Source organism: Colius striatus, chromosome 4 (assembly GCF_028858725.1).
Source record: "Colius striatus isolate bColStr4 chromosome 4, bColStr4.1.hap1, whole genome shotgun sequence".
In the NCBI taxonomy this organism is placed as follows: Eukaryota; Metazoa; Chordata; class Aves; order Coliiformes; family Coliidae; genus Colius; species Colius striatus.
This window is the reverse complement of record NC_084762.1, coordinates 90174981-90194088: the sequence shown is the minus strand read 5'-3', so window position 1 is coordinate 90194088 and position 19108 is coordinate 90174981. Positions and strand designations below refer to the sequence as shown.

Here is a 19108-nt window from a genome sequence, read left to right as displayed (position 1 = left end):
ACACATCACTAACGTTTACAGGTTTGTTAATAGGGTGGGAGTTATTTTCCCCAAAACTCGTACGTTTACCCTGCAGTAAACATGCAGATAGATCGAGTTCATTAAGACACTTTGTAATCTTTGGTAGTAATTGAGTAACCGTGTGGTTTCTCTACCGAAGGCTGTGTCAGTACCAACTATACACGACCCTTCCTCGGGGTCCTGGGGCAGGGATAAGGCTGCTCCGGGCGACGGGGGCGCAGGTAGGGTGTGGGTCACCCGCGGAGGTGGCTGGAGGAGCATTCCCGCGTCCCTCAGCCGGGCCGGGCGCGCAGAAACCACCGCGCCGCGCTGACGGGGCGCGCCTGAGGGGAGCTCACGCCGCCGCCACTGCGCAGGCGCGGCCCCGCCCCGCCCCGCCTCACGCTCTCTGTGCGACGTCGCGGAGGGAGAAGCCGCCGTGTCGGACGCGGCAGATTCGCCATAACCCGCTGCCCGGGCAATCCACCCCCTGCCGCCCCCATAATAGCCTCTTGACGGAGGGGACGCGGTGTGCGCTCGGCCCGGCAGCGCCGCAGGCATTTTTGGGTTTTTTTTCCCCTTCTCTCTTTCCCCTCCACACTCATTTTTCTTTAAACCGGGCCGCGCCGCCTGGCTTTCGCTCAGTTCTCCTGCCGTCCCCCGCCCCTTCCCCGCCGCGGTTATGGAGGCTGCGGCTGCAGGTGAGCGGGGCGCTGCGGGGCCGGCCGCCAGCGCGGGGCCGGGCAGCGGCAGAGCGCGCACGGATCCCCCTGCGCTACGGCCGGCGATGACGACGGGAGGGGGGGATGAAGTAGTTCCGGCGTGCGTCTGTCGTCACGCTCCATCCGCACGAGAAGTAGTTTTCTTAGTGCGGACTGGCTGCTGTTCCCCCACCCCAAGCGTCGTTGTCCGTCCGCTGCCGGCGGAGGGCTGGGAGGATGGGGAGGGCAGCGGCTGTGGGGCGGCCTGGGAGGACGTGAGGCCACTTTATTTGGGGTGCCGGGGCCCAGGCCGAGGGGTGCCCCACGGCGAGGGAGAAGCGTCCGCAACCGCGTGTGTCACGCCGCACCACACAGGTGCCGCCGCGATCGGGTTCGGCGAGGTGCGCGGGAGGGCTCGGTGTAGCCCCAACTCGGGAGCCCCGAGGTTCCCCGACCGCCTGTCCCGTCACTCCAGGTCAGGAGTGTCTCAGGGAGCACCTGGGAAGGAGCAGCTGCTGGGCTGTCTACTGTTTGTACTAAACTAGTGCACGTCGGGATTTAAACCACTCGTGCTTTCCTTTCACAGCTTGTGTCAATAATTTTAGTTCAGGTGCCTGTGAGTTCAGCTGCAGAAAGGAGCTAGCAAGTTAAAATTAGATGCTTCCACTGACATCTCAGTCTTTTACGTGCCTTATACGGGTCTGAGTTGCATGGGCTTACGCATGTAAGTAAGCAGAAGTGACAGCCGTAGTAATACCGTGTACATGCTTTCTGAATTTCACAATCCTTACGTATTTGCTGCAGTACAAGTTTGTGAAGTGATGTTTCAATACTTCACTGGTAGTTAATTACTCTGTGTACTGAAATTTGACTTGGTTGTCATTTTCTGAGATGACATTTTAAGTTTTAGAAACCTAAGAATTTCCAGTTATCATATGAAGTATTTACAGACAATTAGTTTACAACTCGCATTTTATGCCAAAGAGAGTAACACTGTCAGGAGAATAACTGATGTCTGAATAACAGAGTATCCAACAGGTGCTGTGTTATTTAAATACAATTGTAAAAGCATTTCAGGATTGCTTTATAGTCTCTGATCCAACTTTTGATGAGAAATTCTTTTACTCCTGCTAAAGTCATATTCAAGCACCTTTGCTATAATAAAAACTGTTCTAAGGGTAATTGAACCCAGAACTGTTACAAATGTCTGGCGAGTTTGATACTGTAACTGTTGAACTGAATTTGACTTCAGATGTTTTTCTGTTACATGTGCTTCCAAAAATCATACTGGGAGCCTTTCAGCCAAGGCATACTGAGGTCGATGGCTGATCACGTAGTTCGTGCTTATTCTGTGAGAGGTTCCGAGTGTTTTTGGTGTCTCTGCTAGTGGTGGCTTACCCTGTGACCCGGGACTGGACGGTATGGTGGTGTGTTTAAGTGGTAACTTGGGCAGCATCGCATCGAGCCACATGAGGGCGATCTTGGAACATGAAAAAAGACAAAGTCTGACTCTAAACACTTAAACCTACCTGATTATTCTAAACTGCTGCAAATAATTTCATTTCCTAGTTACTAGAACACCCTTTTAATCCAATCCTGAATTTTGTATATTTTAGCCAACACAAATGTGTGTTGGTAGGTGTCTTCTTTTGAAGGACTTTAGAAATGCTTCCAGGAGAAGTTACATAAAGCTGATGTGTGCAGCTTTGTTTGTTTTTGTCTTTGTTTGTTAAACTTTATTAGTTTTAAATACAAACTACTTCTGATAAATCTACTTCATGCAGAATCACGAAACTGTTTCAGATCATCAAACCGAACCATTAACCCAACACTGCCAAGTTCACTACCAAGCCATATCCCTTAGCACCTTATATTTATTCCTTAGCACCTTAAATACCTCCAGGGATGCTGACTCCACCACCTCCCTGGACAGCCCGTTCCAGTGTTTTAACGACCCTTTTAGTGAAGAAGTTTTTCCTAATATCCAATCTAAACCTCTCCTGGTGCAACTTGAGGCAGCTTCCTCTTGTCCTTTTGCTTTTACTTGGGAGACCAGACTGACACCGACCTTGCTACAACCTCTTTTCAGGGAGTTGTAGAGAGGAAGAAGGTCTCCCGTCAGTTTCCTTTTCTCCAGACAAAGCAGACTTGGCAATATGGTTATGGTAAGAATGTAGGACACACCTCACACCAAGAAGAGAGATAAAAACCTTATCCTTTTGGGGTGGTTGTTTCACCGTGATGTGAGTAAAGTTCTGTTTTTTGGTAATACCTTAGGCAGCTCTGAAGCCAGTCAATGTAACCTGGATACTTCTAGTAACTCTAATCATCTAAAATTGGTCTGCAAATTAACTGGACTGTTTCTCAACCTTTGTACTGGAGATAATGATGTCTTCTTGTTAAATATCTGGAGATTTGCAGGGGCACTGTGTTGGTGAAATACGGTATTTGACTGCTGGAGTAACTGAGCTGTGTTCAAGTCTACACTGTGTTGCACTCTTATTGTGTCTTTAAAAAAAAAATCCAAAAGTATCAATGATATGGATTTTATTTTTTGCACACCTGACACATCATGTATCTAAAGGTGACTCACAGAATGGTAGGGGTTGGAAGGGAGCTTTAGAGATCATCTGGTCTAACATCTAGATTCTGGACTCATGATTGATGTCTAAATACAGAAGTGCAAGAACAGAGCAAGCACATAGTGGTATTTGTCCAGAATACTCTCTTAGGCCTTCTTAATGGTCTTGCTGAGCCCTAACTTTGCACTCATTAGTTCTTGATGGACTTCCCTGACAAGAATTTTTAACACTAAGCAGACGTGTACCCACCTTACAGTTATGTGAAGAACTGCCTCCTTTCAGATTCTCTGCTTCTCCCAGTGCAGCAGCAGAGAGAGGTTGGCTAAAAGAGCAGACAGTGGTTGCAGAGGGATCATTTACTGGTCACTTCCTTCATGACATACGTGATCTCATTGTTCTTTATTTTATATTTTGCCTTTTCTCTACTCCTCAGTTCCTTTCCGGGCAGAAAAATTATGATTTATTGAACTGCTTCTTTTATGGAACTGTACTGTGATATTGATTGTCCTTAATTCTGTCCCTTTTAAGGATTACTTATAATTATAAATATTATTAATTCAGTTTTTCATGTTGGAGGAACAATAACCAAAGGTGTAAGCCCAGTATGGGCTTTGGCAGCAGTAATCTTATTTTCTGGTTTTTGTAAGCCTACATGTTACAGGACCATGTGTTTTATAGGACTATTATAAGGCTTTGGTTTTGAGGTTTTCTGGCTATTTTGAGATTGTCTTTAAAGTGTCTGCCATAATTGAGAGATTTTTTTTTTTCATAGAAAACCCCTCCAAACCTTTAGAAAATGACCATGAATTGAAAAGCATTCTTTGCTTAGGATCTCACCAGCTTTGAAGGGTCTTTTCACACACAGATTGATTACTTCTGCACAGGCTTTCAGACAGGCCTGTTACTGAGGAGGTGTTTTTTAAAAACTGCTGCATTCTGGCTTTTATTTTTGTTTAATTTGATGTAATTTGCAGTCTTCTTTTGTTTTCCTCCTTTGACAAACTTTTTATAAAGTTGGTTTCTCCTACTACAGCTTCCTCTCATTGCCTTTTAGCTGTGCTAGGATTTTTTTCTTCCCCTTTCTAAAGTCTTCTTTGGTGATTATCATCAAATATGAGGCTTTTAAACAGCCTTCATTCTGCTTTCAAGGATTTAGCTCTTCTTGGAACCTTTTCAGACCATTTTGTGGTTTGTTTTGTTAAGGATGTTTTTTATCTTTGTTGAAGCTGAACACAAACATTCAGCTGTTTATCAGTCTTTTAAAAGGTTTGGAGTACTACTTTACTTGAGAGTTATTCTGCAACTATGATTAGTGTAACTTTGAATAGGGTCCTGTGTTTTACTTCTGATAATGTCAAGAGCTGTTTCTCCTCTGTGGTTTCCCAGCCTGATTGCTGGGTGAAGCAGTCATTAATGATGTGTAAACATCCAGAGCTGGAAGCTGAGTAGTGAAGAAGAAGTGGTCTTGTGGACCTGCAAATCAGGTGAAGTGACAGAATGTCATGTCTGCTTGTGTGCCCTGCTACACTGCTCTTTGTTATCTCTTGCTGAGCTGCCAGTGTACTAAAGCAGAGAGTTGTGACTGCATCAGATTGGAAATGCAGCCAAACACTGGAGAACAAGATGACGTTGTGGAACTAGAAGAAGGAGAATAGATTTGAGGACATGACTCTGCACTGAAGACATGTGTTTATGTCTCTAGTAATTCTAGCAGATTCCATAAAGAAACTTAATAGCACCACAAGGCCTTTCTTTGCAAACCCTGATGTGCTTGTAGACAGGAAGACAGAAGCAAAAGGAGTTTAGAATCAACCTTGTGAGGAACCACACCTGTGGCTAGCTCCATGGAGATCCTCCACTTGTTTTGCTAGGGTAGAAGATGGCAAATCTCTGGCTTAAATTGTGCCTTTGCTGGAGAAGAGACATGGTGGTTATCTCTGTAGTGTAACTGGGCAGGAATAGAAACATAATTTCTTATTTAATCTGAGTTAAGAGTACCTGAGTCTTCTGGCAGGGTTCAGGAAGGCAGTGTCTGGGAGCCGTAAAGGATAATATGCCTGATGAGGACTGTGGTAGCTTTAGAGCTATCTGTCTAAATCTTGTGAAACCTGGAAGATATGCTTACCTGAAAGATTTTAAGCTAAGAACGAGTACTTTTGGATTCCAGACAGGCCTCGACAGACAGGGGCAAAGTTCTTACAGCAGCAAGAAAAAAGGAGATTGGAAAGAGAAGTGCAAGTTAATGTGAGTAGTTATGTTGAAAGCTTGGAAGTGCAAAGTAGGGAAGGCAGAGAGAAGGAGAGAGAAGGTCTGGTAGAGAGCATGGCATGAGAGATGCAGGAGACAGAAAGGTTGAAAGTGCATGATAGGAAGTTTGGAAAAACAAATTGGAAACAAACACTTGTATAATTTGAGAGTTATTGGAGTTAGTAAATAAAGATTATGGGAAAGAAATTATTTTAGATGAACATACTTTATCGCTTTTTCCAGTTTCACCATTAGCATTGCTAATTGTAATACAGTCACAAATACCTAACTGGTATAAAAAGAAGGAAAAAACCCCCACAAGACAAAATCTAAGAATTACAATATAAGATTTTTTTCATTGCAGAAAGTTCTTGTTATTAAGGGTTTGATGGTGCTGAGGAAGCAAGGTTTGTTTCAGCTCTGTTGTAAATTTAGAAGGAAATAAGTAGTTATTCATATTGTCAGCTTTATTGCTGTGTGTTTCAGGAAGATTGACCTGGTGCATGAGTATGTTTCCTATCTATTTTGTAATTCTACAGGCCAATAGATATCCAGTGAATTGTTAGTTTTTTATTTAATTATGGAGTTCTAGTTCCTTTTTAACAGTTGCAGATCTTCAAAGGCTGGTACAGAAGTTTTTAGCTGTTGCCTGCATTCAAAACAGTGTTGAAAGGTTTTGGTTATATTAGAATGATTTATGGCATATAAATACAGATTTATTTCCTGCTCTGTGGTTTGTTTTTTTGTTGTGAAATCAGTTATTAAAAAATAAAACAATAGCCAACTCCTAGCCTATTTTTTTTGTGTAAAATGAAAGATTTTTAATTAGTTAAGATTATGTCTGGACTAGGTTTTGTCATACAATGATTGAAAGCACATAGGACAACATTATTTGTTTCCCTTAAATACTGTCAGTTTCAGTGATTTTTCAAAGATAAGTGCTTCTTTCTCCCCCCTTATCTCCACTCCAACTTTAAAGCGAAATGACACAGGTAGTTTTATGCTCTGTGAAGGAGATTAGGAGTAAGGGAACCTGCTGCCTAGTCCACAATTTGCTATTTGTTTTTAGTAATCTGTTAATCTTCCTTTACTGTAAACATGCTCAGTATAAAGAAAACAAAAGACTTAACTAAGAAATATTTTAAGACCCTTGGAAAATTATTTGTTTAAAATTGAAATGACCTCACTTCTATTATAGCTTAATTTTCCCCTTTTCCATTTAAGAAGAAAACAACTGTTATTATTTATTTCAGTGTACACTTAGTTTATGTGGGCAAAGTGAAGATAACAAATTATCACAAGGCGTGTTTAGTGAATGGAACGTTCCAAATTGGTTTTGGCTGAAGTTCCTGTTGTTTGTTTACCTGCATCCTTGATTACTGTTCCTTTCTTTCTCTGCATATTTTAATTGCTGCCTAATTAATTGCTCTGTTGATTTCCTGCATAATTAATTATTCACTAATTAATCATTGATTCCCAGCATAGTTAATTAACTTATTGCTTATTTGATTTTTACACTTAATTGACTATAATTCATTGCTCTATTGCTACACCACCTAATTAGCAACTGGTTAATCAATTATTGTTTGCCTACTCCAAACTGAGTTCTCAGGCTTGTAGTCAGCAGGGTTGATCCTCTGATACCTGACCTCCTTTTCCAGTAATTCTTCCTAAAATAATTTCTTTACTCAAATTTGCTTCTATCTCACCTCTGAGCAAAGCACAGGCTGCTTCTCCATATTCTCTTGGTGCTTTCTGCACCTTCACAATCACAATGTTCTCTGACACCTGACTTGTTCACTTTTGGATTTGTTCCAGCTTTACTTCTGTTTGGTGATTTGTCTAATCACGTATTTTAAACAGCTACAGAAAGTTAAGGAGACTCTTCTTGCTTTTCTGCCCATCTCCAAGTCCTCACTGGGAGAAGTGACGGAGAAGATGGTGTGCGAGTACTGATTACAGCTGTTGAAGGGACAGGAGACACAAAAACAATGACCCTAAACTTTGAGGGAGAACAGCTAGCAGGTCAAGAAGCAGAAGCAGTGGGAAACAAAACCTAAAAATAGAAATGTCAGCTAGATCATGGAGCTTCACTGTTTAGAATCATAGAATCTTTTCAGCTGGAAGAGACCTTTAAGATCATCGAGTCCAGCCTTTGTCCCAGCCCTATCAACCACTAGACCATTTCCCTAAGTGCAGCATCCAACCATCTCTTAAACCCCTCCAGGGATGGTGACTCCAACACCTCCCTGGGCAACCCATTCCAATGCCTGACAACCCTTGCAGCAAAGAAATTTCTCCTTGGATCCATCCTGAACCTTTCCTGACACAACTTGAGGCCATTTCCTCTTTTTCTAAAGTTTTAATTTTAGTTTAGGTAAATGCTCATAAATTCATTGTGAGTCTTAAATGTGCATTTACATTTAGAAAGAACAGTTATCATCCACTGGGTCAATAACAGGCTGTATTCACAATGCTAACTAAAGCAGAACTAGTTCAAAGGAACATTTCTGTTACAAACATACTGCAATCAAAATAAATGTGTGTGTACTCAAGACAGGAGAATGCATGAAAAGGAACCCTACTGATTTCTTAAGAACACGTTAAATATATTACACATTTTACATAGCTACTGGTGTGTGTATAATACAGAGTATATCTCAAACAACAGTTACAATATTTAAGTTGTTCTTTGGAGAGGTTTTAAGAGATGAAGCTATACTCTGCCTTTTAGTTTTGAGGTAATTGTTTTATTTCTGAAGATATGGTTCCGAGTGCAAATAACTGTAAAACAGAGCCATCCCTGCTGTTCTAAACATTCAGGACACCCTAAAGGTGGATTTTCCTTGAATGACGGGAGCTCTGTGTTTGTGTATGTGTTTGTATATATATATAGAGAGAGAGAAAGAAAGAGAGAGAGGAAGAGGGAGAGAGTATGTCATTAAGGGAGAGGAATAATGTTGAATAGCGGTAGTGATCTTTGCTTGAGATTGTTTTGAAAACAGATCCCAAAATACAGCTTCCCTGTTCTTTCCCCTAGGTTCATCCTAAAGTTCACATAGTAATATTTGTGTTCTCCACTTACGTGGTTCATCTGTGTTTGACTTGTACTTCAAATAGCATTGGTTGTTCCAGTTTGATTTCAGTGAGTGTATGTCCCTAATTTTCCTTGGGTGGGCAGAGAGAGGAGCAATTGGAACTAGGCTCTGGGCCAGGACTTTATACATGGGGCTGAAGAACAAGCTTAGTGTTAAGATTGATTCGTTCTTGTTGTTAAAGTTTATTGGATACTGAAGGGAACAGAGACTGTTGAAAAATGAAACCATTAAAAACAAATGACAGCAATTTAGAAAGCAAACAAAATCCTCTGATTTCACTCTGCCAAAAGTTTGTGAGCTTTTTTTATTAGCTGGGTTTTTCTGAATTGTTCCCTTTATATAAGCCCTTCTTTATTGTAATTGACTCTTCTGTGACTTTCACATCAAGCCTCTAGTACCTGTGAACCGAAAAAAAAAAAAAGGTGCAAGTTTGATCTAAAAAGTTCTGTAAAATTTCTGTTTAAAGCACCGACCAAGGAGACTTTTAATGAAACGATTCTTTTCTGCTGCTTTGAAGGTTTTTGGTTTGTTGGACTTTTTTTTAATCATCAGGAATTTTTCATAGAACTTGTATGTCGAAGCATATGAAATGCTAGATGTTTTTGTTAATGTTGAATGTTGCCTCTGAGGCTGATTTGACACGTTTTGAGAGCAAAACCTTTTTTCTTCTTTTTTCCTCCTGTTGCCAATTTTTCTCCATGTAGATGGGTTCAGATGAGGGCTGATATTTTTTCAAGTACTGGGGTAAAAGGAGAAATTACTTGGTTTGTACAGCTCTGAAGTGAATGGCCAGAAGGAAATGAGAAAGACGATGTGATTGCCTAGCTGTGGCTGTCGTATGATGGAATGTTTTGTGATCTACAGCACTGCAGATTCTCTGGCTCTCCTTCCCCCTCTTTCATTAGTTGCAGAGCTGCATCTAAGTATAATGACTCCTGAAACCCCACACTCAAGGTTTTTAACTTGCAGTGTGCTGGTGGTAATGTGCTAAGGCAAAATAGACACATCAAAGCATACATTTGTTATAAAATATGTTTATCTTATAACAAATGTTACTATAGTGAAGGAAAGATTTATCTTTTATGGGATTTAATTTTTCTGTCCTTGTTTCCAGCTCTTACACAGGTAATTAGAGGATTAAACTTGCTTAGGTGAAGTAAGTCCAAATCCAAATGGTTACATACGTGTAGGAAAGAGAAGTGAGGTCCATGGACATAAATTAAGATTTGAAAAGCCCAGCTGTATTTCAGAGCTGCTTGGTATAAATGCAAAATGTTTTCTCCTTTACAAATGTGATACACAGCAAACCAGAACAGAGACCTAATATCTTATATGTTTTACCAGTTATGAAATTGTGACATTGTCTGTGACTGGTCTTAATCTATCCTGCTGCCGTTTGTGTCTTCTTTACAATTTTCTAAGATTTGAGCCAGATGAAATTTTTTACCCTGTGAGGATCTGGGTAAGAATTTAATAATTTCTAAAATAATTCCTGCTGGGATTTATTATCAATGTCTTCATTCAATGGTGTAACATCCTTTGTTCCACCTTGTTCCTATGTGTTAAATGTATTAAATTAACTGGTAATTTCTGTGTTAGGTAAACCAAAATCTCAATAATGAGACAGTAAATGTGTCATTAAATAAACAACTTAAATTTTGAAATGCTAACTCCTCATTTTGCAACTTATTTTTCAGGGACCAATTCCATCTTCATGTGTAAGCTTTGTAACTTATTCTCACCAAATCAATCTGAGCTATTGTCACATGTCTCCGAGAAGCATACAGAAGAAGGGGCCAATGTGGATGACATCATTATTCCGCTTCAACCTCTGACAGTACCCACAAACACAAGTAAAGATGGAGAAGGTACATTCTTAACATGAACAGAATGTGATTTTCAAAGTATTCTAGCTTTTAATAAAACCTGTGGTGTGATGATTTTGCATTGTGCATAGAATGCTTTACATAGCTATGATTTACATGGTAACTGTGCAACTGCCACTGAATTTCATTCATTGAAGAATAGACCAGAGGACAGATGTGGATAAACTTGGCGTGTGATAAGGCATGATGACATTGATTCATTAATTATCAATGCCAATTATAACAAAGTCTGCTTTCTTTTGAGCTGTGCAATAGCAGTGTGAAGATCATGTAATAACAGTGGGAAGCAACCAGGTTACCATGGAAGGGCGTGTGTCTTCAAGCTTAGGAATTATAGTGGGCTTTTTGAGTTGTGTGACTTGTTTGTTGTGATTCAGGTAATATTAGTAGTTCTATTCTAAAATGGAAGTGGCATGATTCCCAATTTATAACTGAGTGTTGATGTTGGCACTATTAAATGAAGCAGTCTGGTAGTCAAAGGTTGAATTGGTTGTACAGAACAATTTTACTCTGCAGCGGAAGAAGTTACATTAATTCCATTTTATCTGATTGTAATTGCAATCATTTGTAATATTAGCAATGGATTGAAAATAATTCAGACTTCATAATTATATCTTCCTTTAGACCCTTACAGAGCAGTGGATTCGTATTCTTGGCAAAGCTCTTAACTACTAGGACTTTCCAGTCATTATATTTTCTGTATTTTAAAAACTGTACTTGTAAGTAAAAAACACTCTAATATCATACTCAAAAGATTTTTTTAATCATTAAATTATGTGTGATATTTCTTCATTTATTTACTAGCAACAATTCATTAGTTATATTAACTTTATCTACATAAGAAGATATTTCTGATAGTGGTCATACAGTATTTCACTGTAGCTGCTATCTCTTCAGATAGTTGTTGAGGAACAATTGCACCAGCTTGTTCATTTTTTAGACATTGGGTAAAACAATAGCGCATGAGAAGAAGATGGATAAATCAAGCCTGAAGATGCCATTCTAATTTTATTTTAATTGTACAGGATTAATTTCTCAGGCATGCAGAATACATCTTCCTTTCTTAAATCTTCATTTCCTATTGTCTCTTCACTAAACTGTGTTGTTGAGTGCAGTGAGACTGGTACTCTATAACATATTCTTAGTCCTTTTAGTAAAAAGGCTCTTCTGTAAACTTCATTTTGCATTTGTCAGGGACTATCTATACTTTCAGTATTGTATGTTGTTAAGCAGGCATTGTATATTTATGATAATAGTATGTAATTACTATTATGATCTAAAACAACAGAAATCAGACATATGCTGCTTTTAAGAAAATAACTTTGCAAATCTAATTATGTAAAAGATAACATTTACATATTAAGTTACATATTCATAAGTTACCTTTTTCATTATTGTAATATGCTGCCACCTTTTTTAGATTATGTAGCCCAACTCTTTGCCATCTGCTATCAATAAGAATGTCAAGGTAAATTGCTCTCACATAGATTTCAACTCGTATTCTAGACATACTTTCATATTCTTTCCCATCACACAGATTGATCGGAGAAGAGAGTAATCTATTCTGAGCTCCTATGCAATTATTGCCTGTGTCCTGTTAAAAAAATATGGTATTTCACAGTTCAGTGTAGGAATATGGAGAGTTTGGCTTTCAAGGCATCAATTTTTTCCCTCCTGTTACAGTATCTGCAACAGACAAAACTTTAAAAGTTTATAATATACTCTTTTTTTTTCTCAGTTAACCCTTCTTTGTAGTCATAGAATCATAGAATTGTTTCTCCTGGAAAAGACCTTTAAGATCATGAAGTCCAGCCTTTGTCCCAGCCCTATCAACTACTAGACCATTTCCCTGAGTGCAACATCCACCCATCTCTTAAACCCCTACAAAGACAGTGACTCCAGCATCTCCCTGGGCAGCCCATTCCAATGCCTGACAACCCTTTCAGCAAAGAAATTCCTCCTCATTTCCAGCCTGACCCTCCCCTGGTGCAACTTGAGGCCATTTCCTCTTGTTCTATTTCTTATTACTAAGGAGAACAGACCAGCCCCTGCCCCGCTACAGCTTCCTTTCAGGTAGTTGTAAAGAGCAGTAAGGTCTCCCCTGAGACCTTAGTAATTCAGTATTGTCACTAAAAGGAGAAGTGATTGATGAATAACAGTCTTAGAAATTACAACTTCCTTTTAGTACTTGTTGACTCATCCATGAACATCCTCTTGTCCTTTGAAAGCATAGTTTCTCTTCCAACTATTGGTAAACACTGTATCACAGAATCACAGAATCTTAAGGGCTGGAAGGGACCTCAAAAGATCATCTAGTCCAACTTCCCTGCCAGAGCAGGACCACTTAGAGTAGGTCACACAGGAACTTGTCCAGGTGAGTTTTGAATGTCTCCAGAGAAGAATACTCCACAACCCATCTGGGCAGCCCCTTCCAGTGCTCCCTCACCCTCACAGGGAAGAAATTCTTCCTTGTATTTCTTTGGAACCTCTTATGTTCCAGCATCTATCTGTTGCCCCTTATCCTGTCATTGGACATCACTGAGAACAGCCTAGCTCCATCCTCCTGACATGCACCATTAAATATTTGTAAACGTTAATGATATCATCCCCCTAGTCACCTTTTCTCCAAGCTAAAGAGCCCCAGCTCCTTCACTCAGTCTTTCATCATAAGGGAGATGCTCCACTCCCTTCATAATCTTTGTGCATAATTATGCATAAGGTCATGCTTTGTCCAGTGCCAGTCTGCCAGCTGCGTTTGGGTAATGACAGGTATTTACTGGTTAGCTGTACTGTGCTTTTGCGTAATGTTTCCTTTCATAACCTTTCATAATGATCTCCATCTCTGTCAAAGTGCTTGTTGAAATTCTGCCTTTTTTTTTTTTCTACTTAGTCAAATCAGTAGTGCTTTGAGGGACAACCTCAGTGGACCTAGCTTCATCTGTTCATATTATTCCCTGATGGATCATTGTTTTAACCCATGTCTGCATTATGACATACATACTTTATTGATTATGAAATCTTGAAGAAAGATTGATGCAGTCTGGATATCACAATTTACTCTGCGGACTTTAATGAGCTAAAGTCACTTAAAACTGCGACATATGCATCAGTCTTGTGCTTACTTGAAGGAAGGATGCAACTAAAGCGTGCATTCGTGGAGGATAAGAGATGTTCCTAGGTGCTGTGATATGTACACACAGCAATATAAGGCTGTGGATGAGATTTATTTGCGTGTGTTTGTATGACACCTCGTGCAGAAGATTCTGGATACAGCCATATACTGTTGTAAGTCATTAAATATAAGGTTTTTATACTGACATTTGAGGAAGGTTTTGTGTTACATAATGCGTTTAACTGTTAAAGTTTGGTCAGGATGTTGAAGTGACTACTTGCACAAGTGTTTTGTGACACGTGACAAACTTTTTGTTTGCATCCTGCTATAGCTGGCGGTGTGGTGACTGTGTTGAGCTATGCGCACAGATTTGGAGAAAAAAGGCTATTTAACAGGAATACCTTGTCTCTCCTACTGTTCCAGAGGCAGAGGTATTTTACCCATTACAATATTAAATGATTTGTTGGAGATGTTTTGTACATGTGTAACTTGAATTACACATGTGATTGACTTAAGGCCAAGGGGTAGAAAACCAGAGGAGAAAAATCTATGATATACTTACAGTGCATAATCTTAACCATTTGTTGTGTTTACCTGGAGATAATATAGTAACTTTTGAAATGTTTGAGAACTGCTGTAAATTTGCCTACAGATAGTCTTATTTCCAAACATATAAAATTTACACATTCTTTATATGTTTGCCACACCACTAATAGTCACAGTGATGAGAAATGCAGTTCTGAAGGTCATAGGTCTACTACCAGCCTTCTAAAGGAGCAGTTTTCACATTTCCACTTACATACAAGATTTTCTTTCAATTTCTGTCTTAATGTAAAAATACTGTTCTGTTTTTCATTAAGTTTAGATTAAAACAGTCAAGAAGCAGCATACCTCTTTTATCTGATTCTGCTTCATTTCTTTTTTGTCAGGCAATCTGCTGTCTGGGTTGTGAAAGAATAAAAAGGATGGCATATACAGAAAATATGGTGGTTGCATTCTCTCTTCAAGTACTGAGATCTAGTTATTTTATAGTAACCTGAGCAATATCCACATCTGTATTCCTGATACTATGTTTGACACATTTGCAAACTGTGACCTTTTTACACATTGACATGAAGATAAATGTTGGTGTTTGCTTGTTTTAATTGCAAGTTAATTTAACTTAAGGCACCAAATACTGATTGCTGTGATTGATGGATATCAAAATAACAAATGGTAGCAAAGTTTTTAGAATACTGAAATCACCCCTCTCTTTTTGGCTGATAATTAACAAAACTAATTTCACTTGAGAGCAGTAGCACAGAAATCCAGGACACTGCTGATGGAAGCCTACAAAAACTGAAGTGAATGGGTTCCTTTTTCCTATTTTTAATGAGGGCTTTAGAGTTCTTATTACATGGTGTTTGAGCAGGCAGGTACTCAGTCACTCCTATAAGAATACATAATGCTTTCTTTTTCATTTGATATTAATTACATGATTAACTCAAAGCTATGGCATCTGTACGTGGGGTTTTGTTTGATATATTTAAGGGAAATGTGGAACAAATTTTGATGAAGGTGCTGCTACCACCTCCTGTTATGTTGCATCATTTTCCCATAAGATTCCTTGAAGTCATTTATTTTTCCATATGCTCTAAGTCACCAATTCAGCAAGGTCTTTTGGCACATGCACCTGAAAATTATTCACGCTTTGGGTTTTTCCTTAAGACTCTCATTTCGTGATTTTTCAAACTGTTACATTGTCAGTCTCAATTTATCAGACAGAAGGTAGGCTATTGGCTTGAACATCTGATAAAAAGCTTTAGATAGCTCTTAATCTTTATTCTTGATATATGCTGATTTTGGTGAAGGTTTCTGGAACAGGAGCAGGAGAAATCTTAAGTTTCTAGTAAGAAACTGATGTGTGATATAATCAGTGTCTTGTAGCTTGAGTATTGTCAAGCTTATTTCCAGCCTTTGACCTGCAACATTTGCTTAATTATTGGACATTTCTCTCTTACAACCCAGAAGGCAGATTTTATACTTTCTTCCATCTATGATGAGCAAAAAAGAAAAAACAAACAACAAAAGAACAAACCTCAAACAGGCAAAAACCCAAAACCGAACCAACAGAAAAAGTCTGAAACTCTGAAGAGAATAATTTCAGTTTTTATTTATGCACAAGTCTCAAGCTCTGGAAATATTTCAATGTAAAAAACCTTTGAGGAACTTTTTTTTGCTGTGACTAGCATAACCTAAAACATGCACAAGATTCAAGTTGGCTTGGTTTTCTCTGAGCACTAAAAAAGGAGTTCTTGGCAACATTTTTCTATGTGCCAGTCCTTTGTCTGTTTCTGATATTACAAAGATGATGGCTGAGAGGTGCTTGATACCTCTTCTGTTTCACTTAGTTCATTTTAATGCATAGTATACTCCAGGGTTTTTTTGTAATTATGATGACCATATCAAGCTCTTTTACCTTATAATTCTCAAAGCTGTAATTCACTGCAAATAACCGCAGCTTATTAACTGAGATCTTTGTCACTTTGGGATCCAGAGACAATTCAGGCCTTATGTGATCTCAACTGCACTCCACAGAGTAATTTCCCTGTTCCTTCAATATAGAAGACAAATATTAACTACTTTGAGAGCTCAGGTGTCTAACATTAGAAAAAATTAATCCTAAAAGTCTGGAAGAAGCCCAACTGTCCTGTTTCTCCATACACCATCAGGCAAGCTCTTTTTGATACAAGGTAGTTTTTCTGTCTATGCAGCATAGATATGATATTTCACTAAGTGTCTGCTCAGACTCAAGCAGTTAAATGCTGTCATTTTTGCTATCTGTGAACTGACGATTTCTTGCAGAAGAACAAATTCAGAGTAAGTAATAACAATCAGATGATTCCTCTAGAAGCACATTATAAAGAAGTAATAAAGTCTAGAAAAGAGGAGACTGAGAAGGGATCTTATTAACATTTACAAATATCTAAAGGGTGGGTGTCAGGAGGTTGGGACATCCCATTTTTCTACAGTAGCTAACAACAGAACAAGGGGTAATGGGATGAAGCTGGAACACAAAAAGTTCCACTTAAACATAAGAAAAATTATTTCACTGTTGAGGTGAGGGAGCCCTGGCACAGGCTGCCCAGAGGGGTTGTGGAGTCTCCTTCCTTGGAGGTCTTCAAGACCCACCTGGACATCTTCCTATGCAATCTGATCTAGGTGGCCCTGCTTCTGCAGGGGGGTTGGACTAGATGATCTCTAAAGGTCCCTTCCAACCCCTACCATTCCATGATTATTAACACATATTACAAAATATTTACAAATATCTAATTGGTGGATGTTGGGAGATTGGGGCATCGCTTTTTTTTGTTGTATCCAGTGACAAGACAAGGGATAATGGAAAGAAGCTGAAACACAAAAAGTTCCATTTAAACATAAGGAAAAACTATTTCACTGTTGAGGTGAGGGAGCCCTGGCACAGGCTGCCCAGGGAGGGTGTGGAGTTTCGTTCTTTGGAGTTTTTCAAAACTTATTCCTGTGTGACCTGATCTAGGTGGACCTGCTTTGGCAGGGAGTTTGGACTAGATGATCTCTAAAGGTCCCATCCAACCCCTACCATTCTGTGATATTGTGAAGTGAAAGAACAAGCAGATATTCTCTGATATTAACAAGCAAGACAGAGGATGATGAAGAGTGATTATTATTTTCATTATATTAAAATATTAGATAGAAGTAACTTACAGCTGGACACTTAGACATCTGCTGATCTGAGTAACAAAAATGTTACTGCTTTTCCCATAGGAGAAATGTCGGTGAGTACCTCTGCTTAAAAATAAATTTATGTGAAGCCAGCATTTTATTTTCAAGCTTGAAGGATAGAGGCTCTTAAACTTCATTTAGTTTTCCTATTTTTCAAACATCAGATGGATATTGGCTAATTAGCTTTAGAATTTAATTTAGAATTTAATTTTCTTTTCTAGAACTTCTTGTAGTGAAGAGGAAAAAGGGCAGACCAAAAGGATCTACTAAGAAGTTTTGTGTGGATGAAGACGTGGCAGAAAACAACCCTGTTCCAAGCGAAGAAACACCTCCTGGGACAGAAGAAGGATCAGAACTGTCTGAAGTCTCACCGGGCAGCCTGGAATGTAGAAAATGCAATCGGAAGTTCTCCAACACACGTCAGCTGAGGAAACATATTTGCATTCTAGTTTTAAATGAAGGAGAGGAAGAAGGAGATGGAGGTAAGAACATATCCGACAAGAATATCTGAAGCATGTTGTGAAACTGTTTTCTGTCCTGTGACCTAATTGGTAGCAGCTCATAATCTCCAGTGTTAATTTAATTGAAATGGAATTGTCTGTTTCTTTTAACACAAAAAGCATGTTGAAGAAAAACTGAGAATAAAGTCACACAAGATATTTTCTTTTTTTTTCCAAAAGGTCAAAATGTGTATTACACTAATGATTGTCTTAAAATCCCTGAAATGCTTCTTTTGCATAAACTCTTCTGTTTCACACAAAGAGGATTTTCCAGGTTCACAGAGTTTTCTGATAAGAAGTGATATGGGCCAGATAGGTAATTATCACACATGTATGATCTCATAGAAATGTTTTCATGGGAAACATGATTTCTGCCTTGTTCTTTTGATAAATTTAAAGACTGCTTTCTGGATGGCTAGTTTTACTGTGTGAAAAATAATGCCAAACTCACCTCTGCTATTTTCCAAGCGTTTACATAAATGATTGTCATTGGAGTATGAGAGTCCATTGTTTAAATTTAGCTTTGATACTAATTTGAATATATCCAGCCACTGAAAGTTTTGAGATGGAGTAGAATGGAATAGAATAAAGTATTTTCTGTTGTAAGAGAATTAAAACAATCATTTAGTCCAGCTGCTTGACCCCTTCAGGGCTGAGCAAAAGTTAAAGCACACTGTTAGGAGCTTTGTCCAAATGTCTCTTAAACACTGTTAGGCTTGGGGCATCAATCACCTCTCTAGGAAGCCTGTTTGAAAAAACCACGATGAATACTCGTAAAGACTATACCAGACTAGTTGAAGGGACCTACAACAATCATCTTGTGCCTATTTAACTTTTCTCAGAGGTGAATGTCACATGCAAAGTAATACATTTGTCCAAGTTATCTAACTTTATATGAGTTTTGTGTTTGTGTAAAAATTAGCTTTTCCTACAGTTGCTTAGTGTGATACTTTGTTGATTCTACTTGTAGACCAAATTTGGTATTGATTTTTCTGCAATTTTCTATTACCTTTTATATCCAGTCTGTCATTATGATACATAACTAGTATAAGAATGTTACTTTAAGATATAGAGTTTAACTTCTGTGGAAAATAATAATTAAAATAGGCTTTGAATATATTGTCAGAGAAAATCTTGCATTGATTAAGTACCTGGTTATTTTTATACTATCATCAGTGGTAGGATTTTTCAACTATACATAGTGACCTTCACTGCAGCTGTCCCATCTCAGGTGACACAGG

General features: G+C 38.9%; 1 protein-coding gene across 5 annotated transcripts in view; it reads left to right on the top strand.

Annotated features, from left to right (window-relative positions):
* The first annotated feature begins 430 nt into the window (after nt 1-430).
* The window catches only part of ZFAT (zinc finger and AT-hook domain containing), a 90439-nt gene continuing 71761 nt past the window's right edge, over nt 431-19108 (top strand). For 2 of the 5 annotated variants that reach the window (XM_061995446.1, XM_061995443.1), the window contains exons 1-3: nt 431-701; nt 10326-10496; nt 17589-17849. In XM_061995446.1, the coding sequence (XP_061851430.1) occupies nt 683-701; nt 10326-10496; nt 17589-17849 (451 nt within the window). In that variant the 5' untranslated portion in view covers nt 431-682. Of the gene's footprint in view, nt 702-1006; nt 1177-1287; nt 1426-10325; nt 10497-17588; nt 17850-19108 lie in introns of those variants that run through there. The other 3 variants (XM_061995445.1, XM_061995444.1, XM_061995447.1) reach the window with 3 other exon arrangements.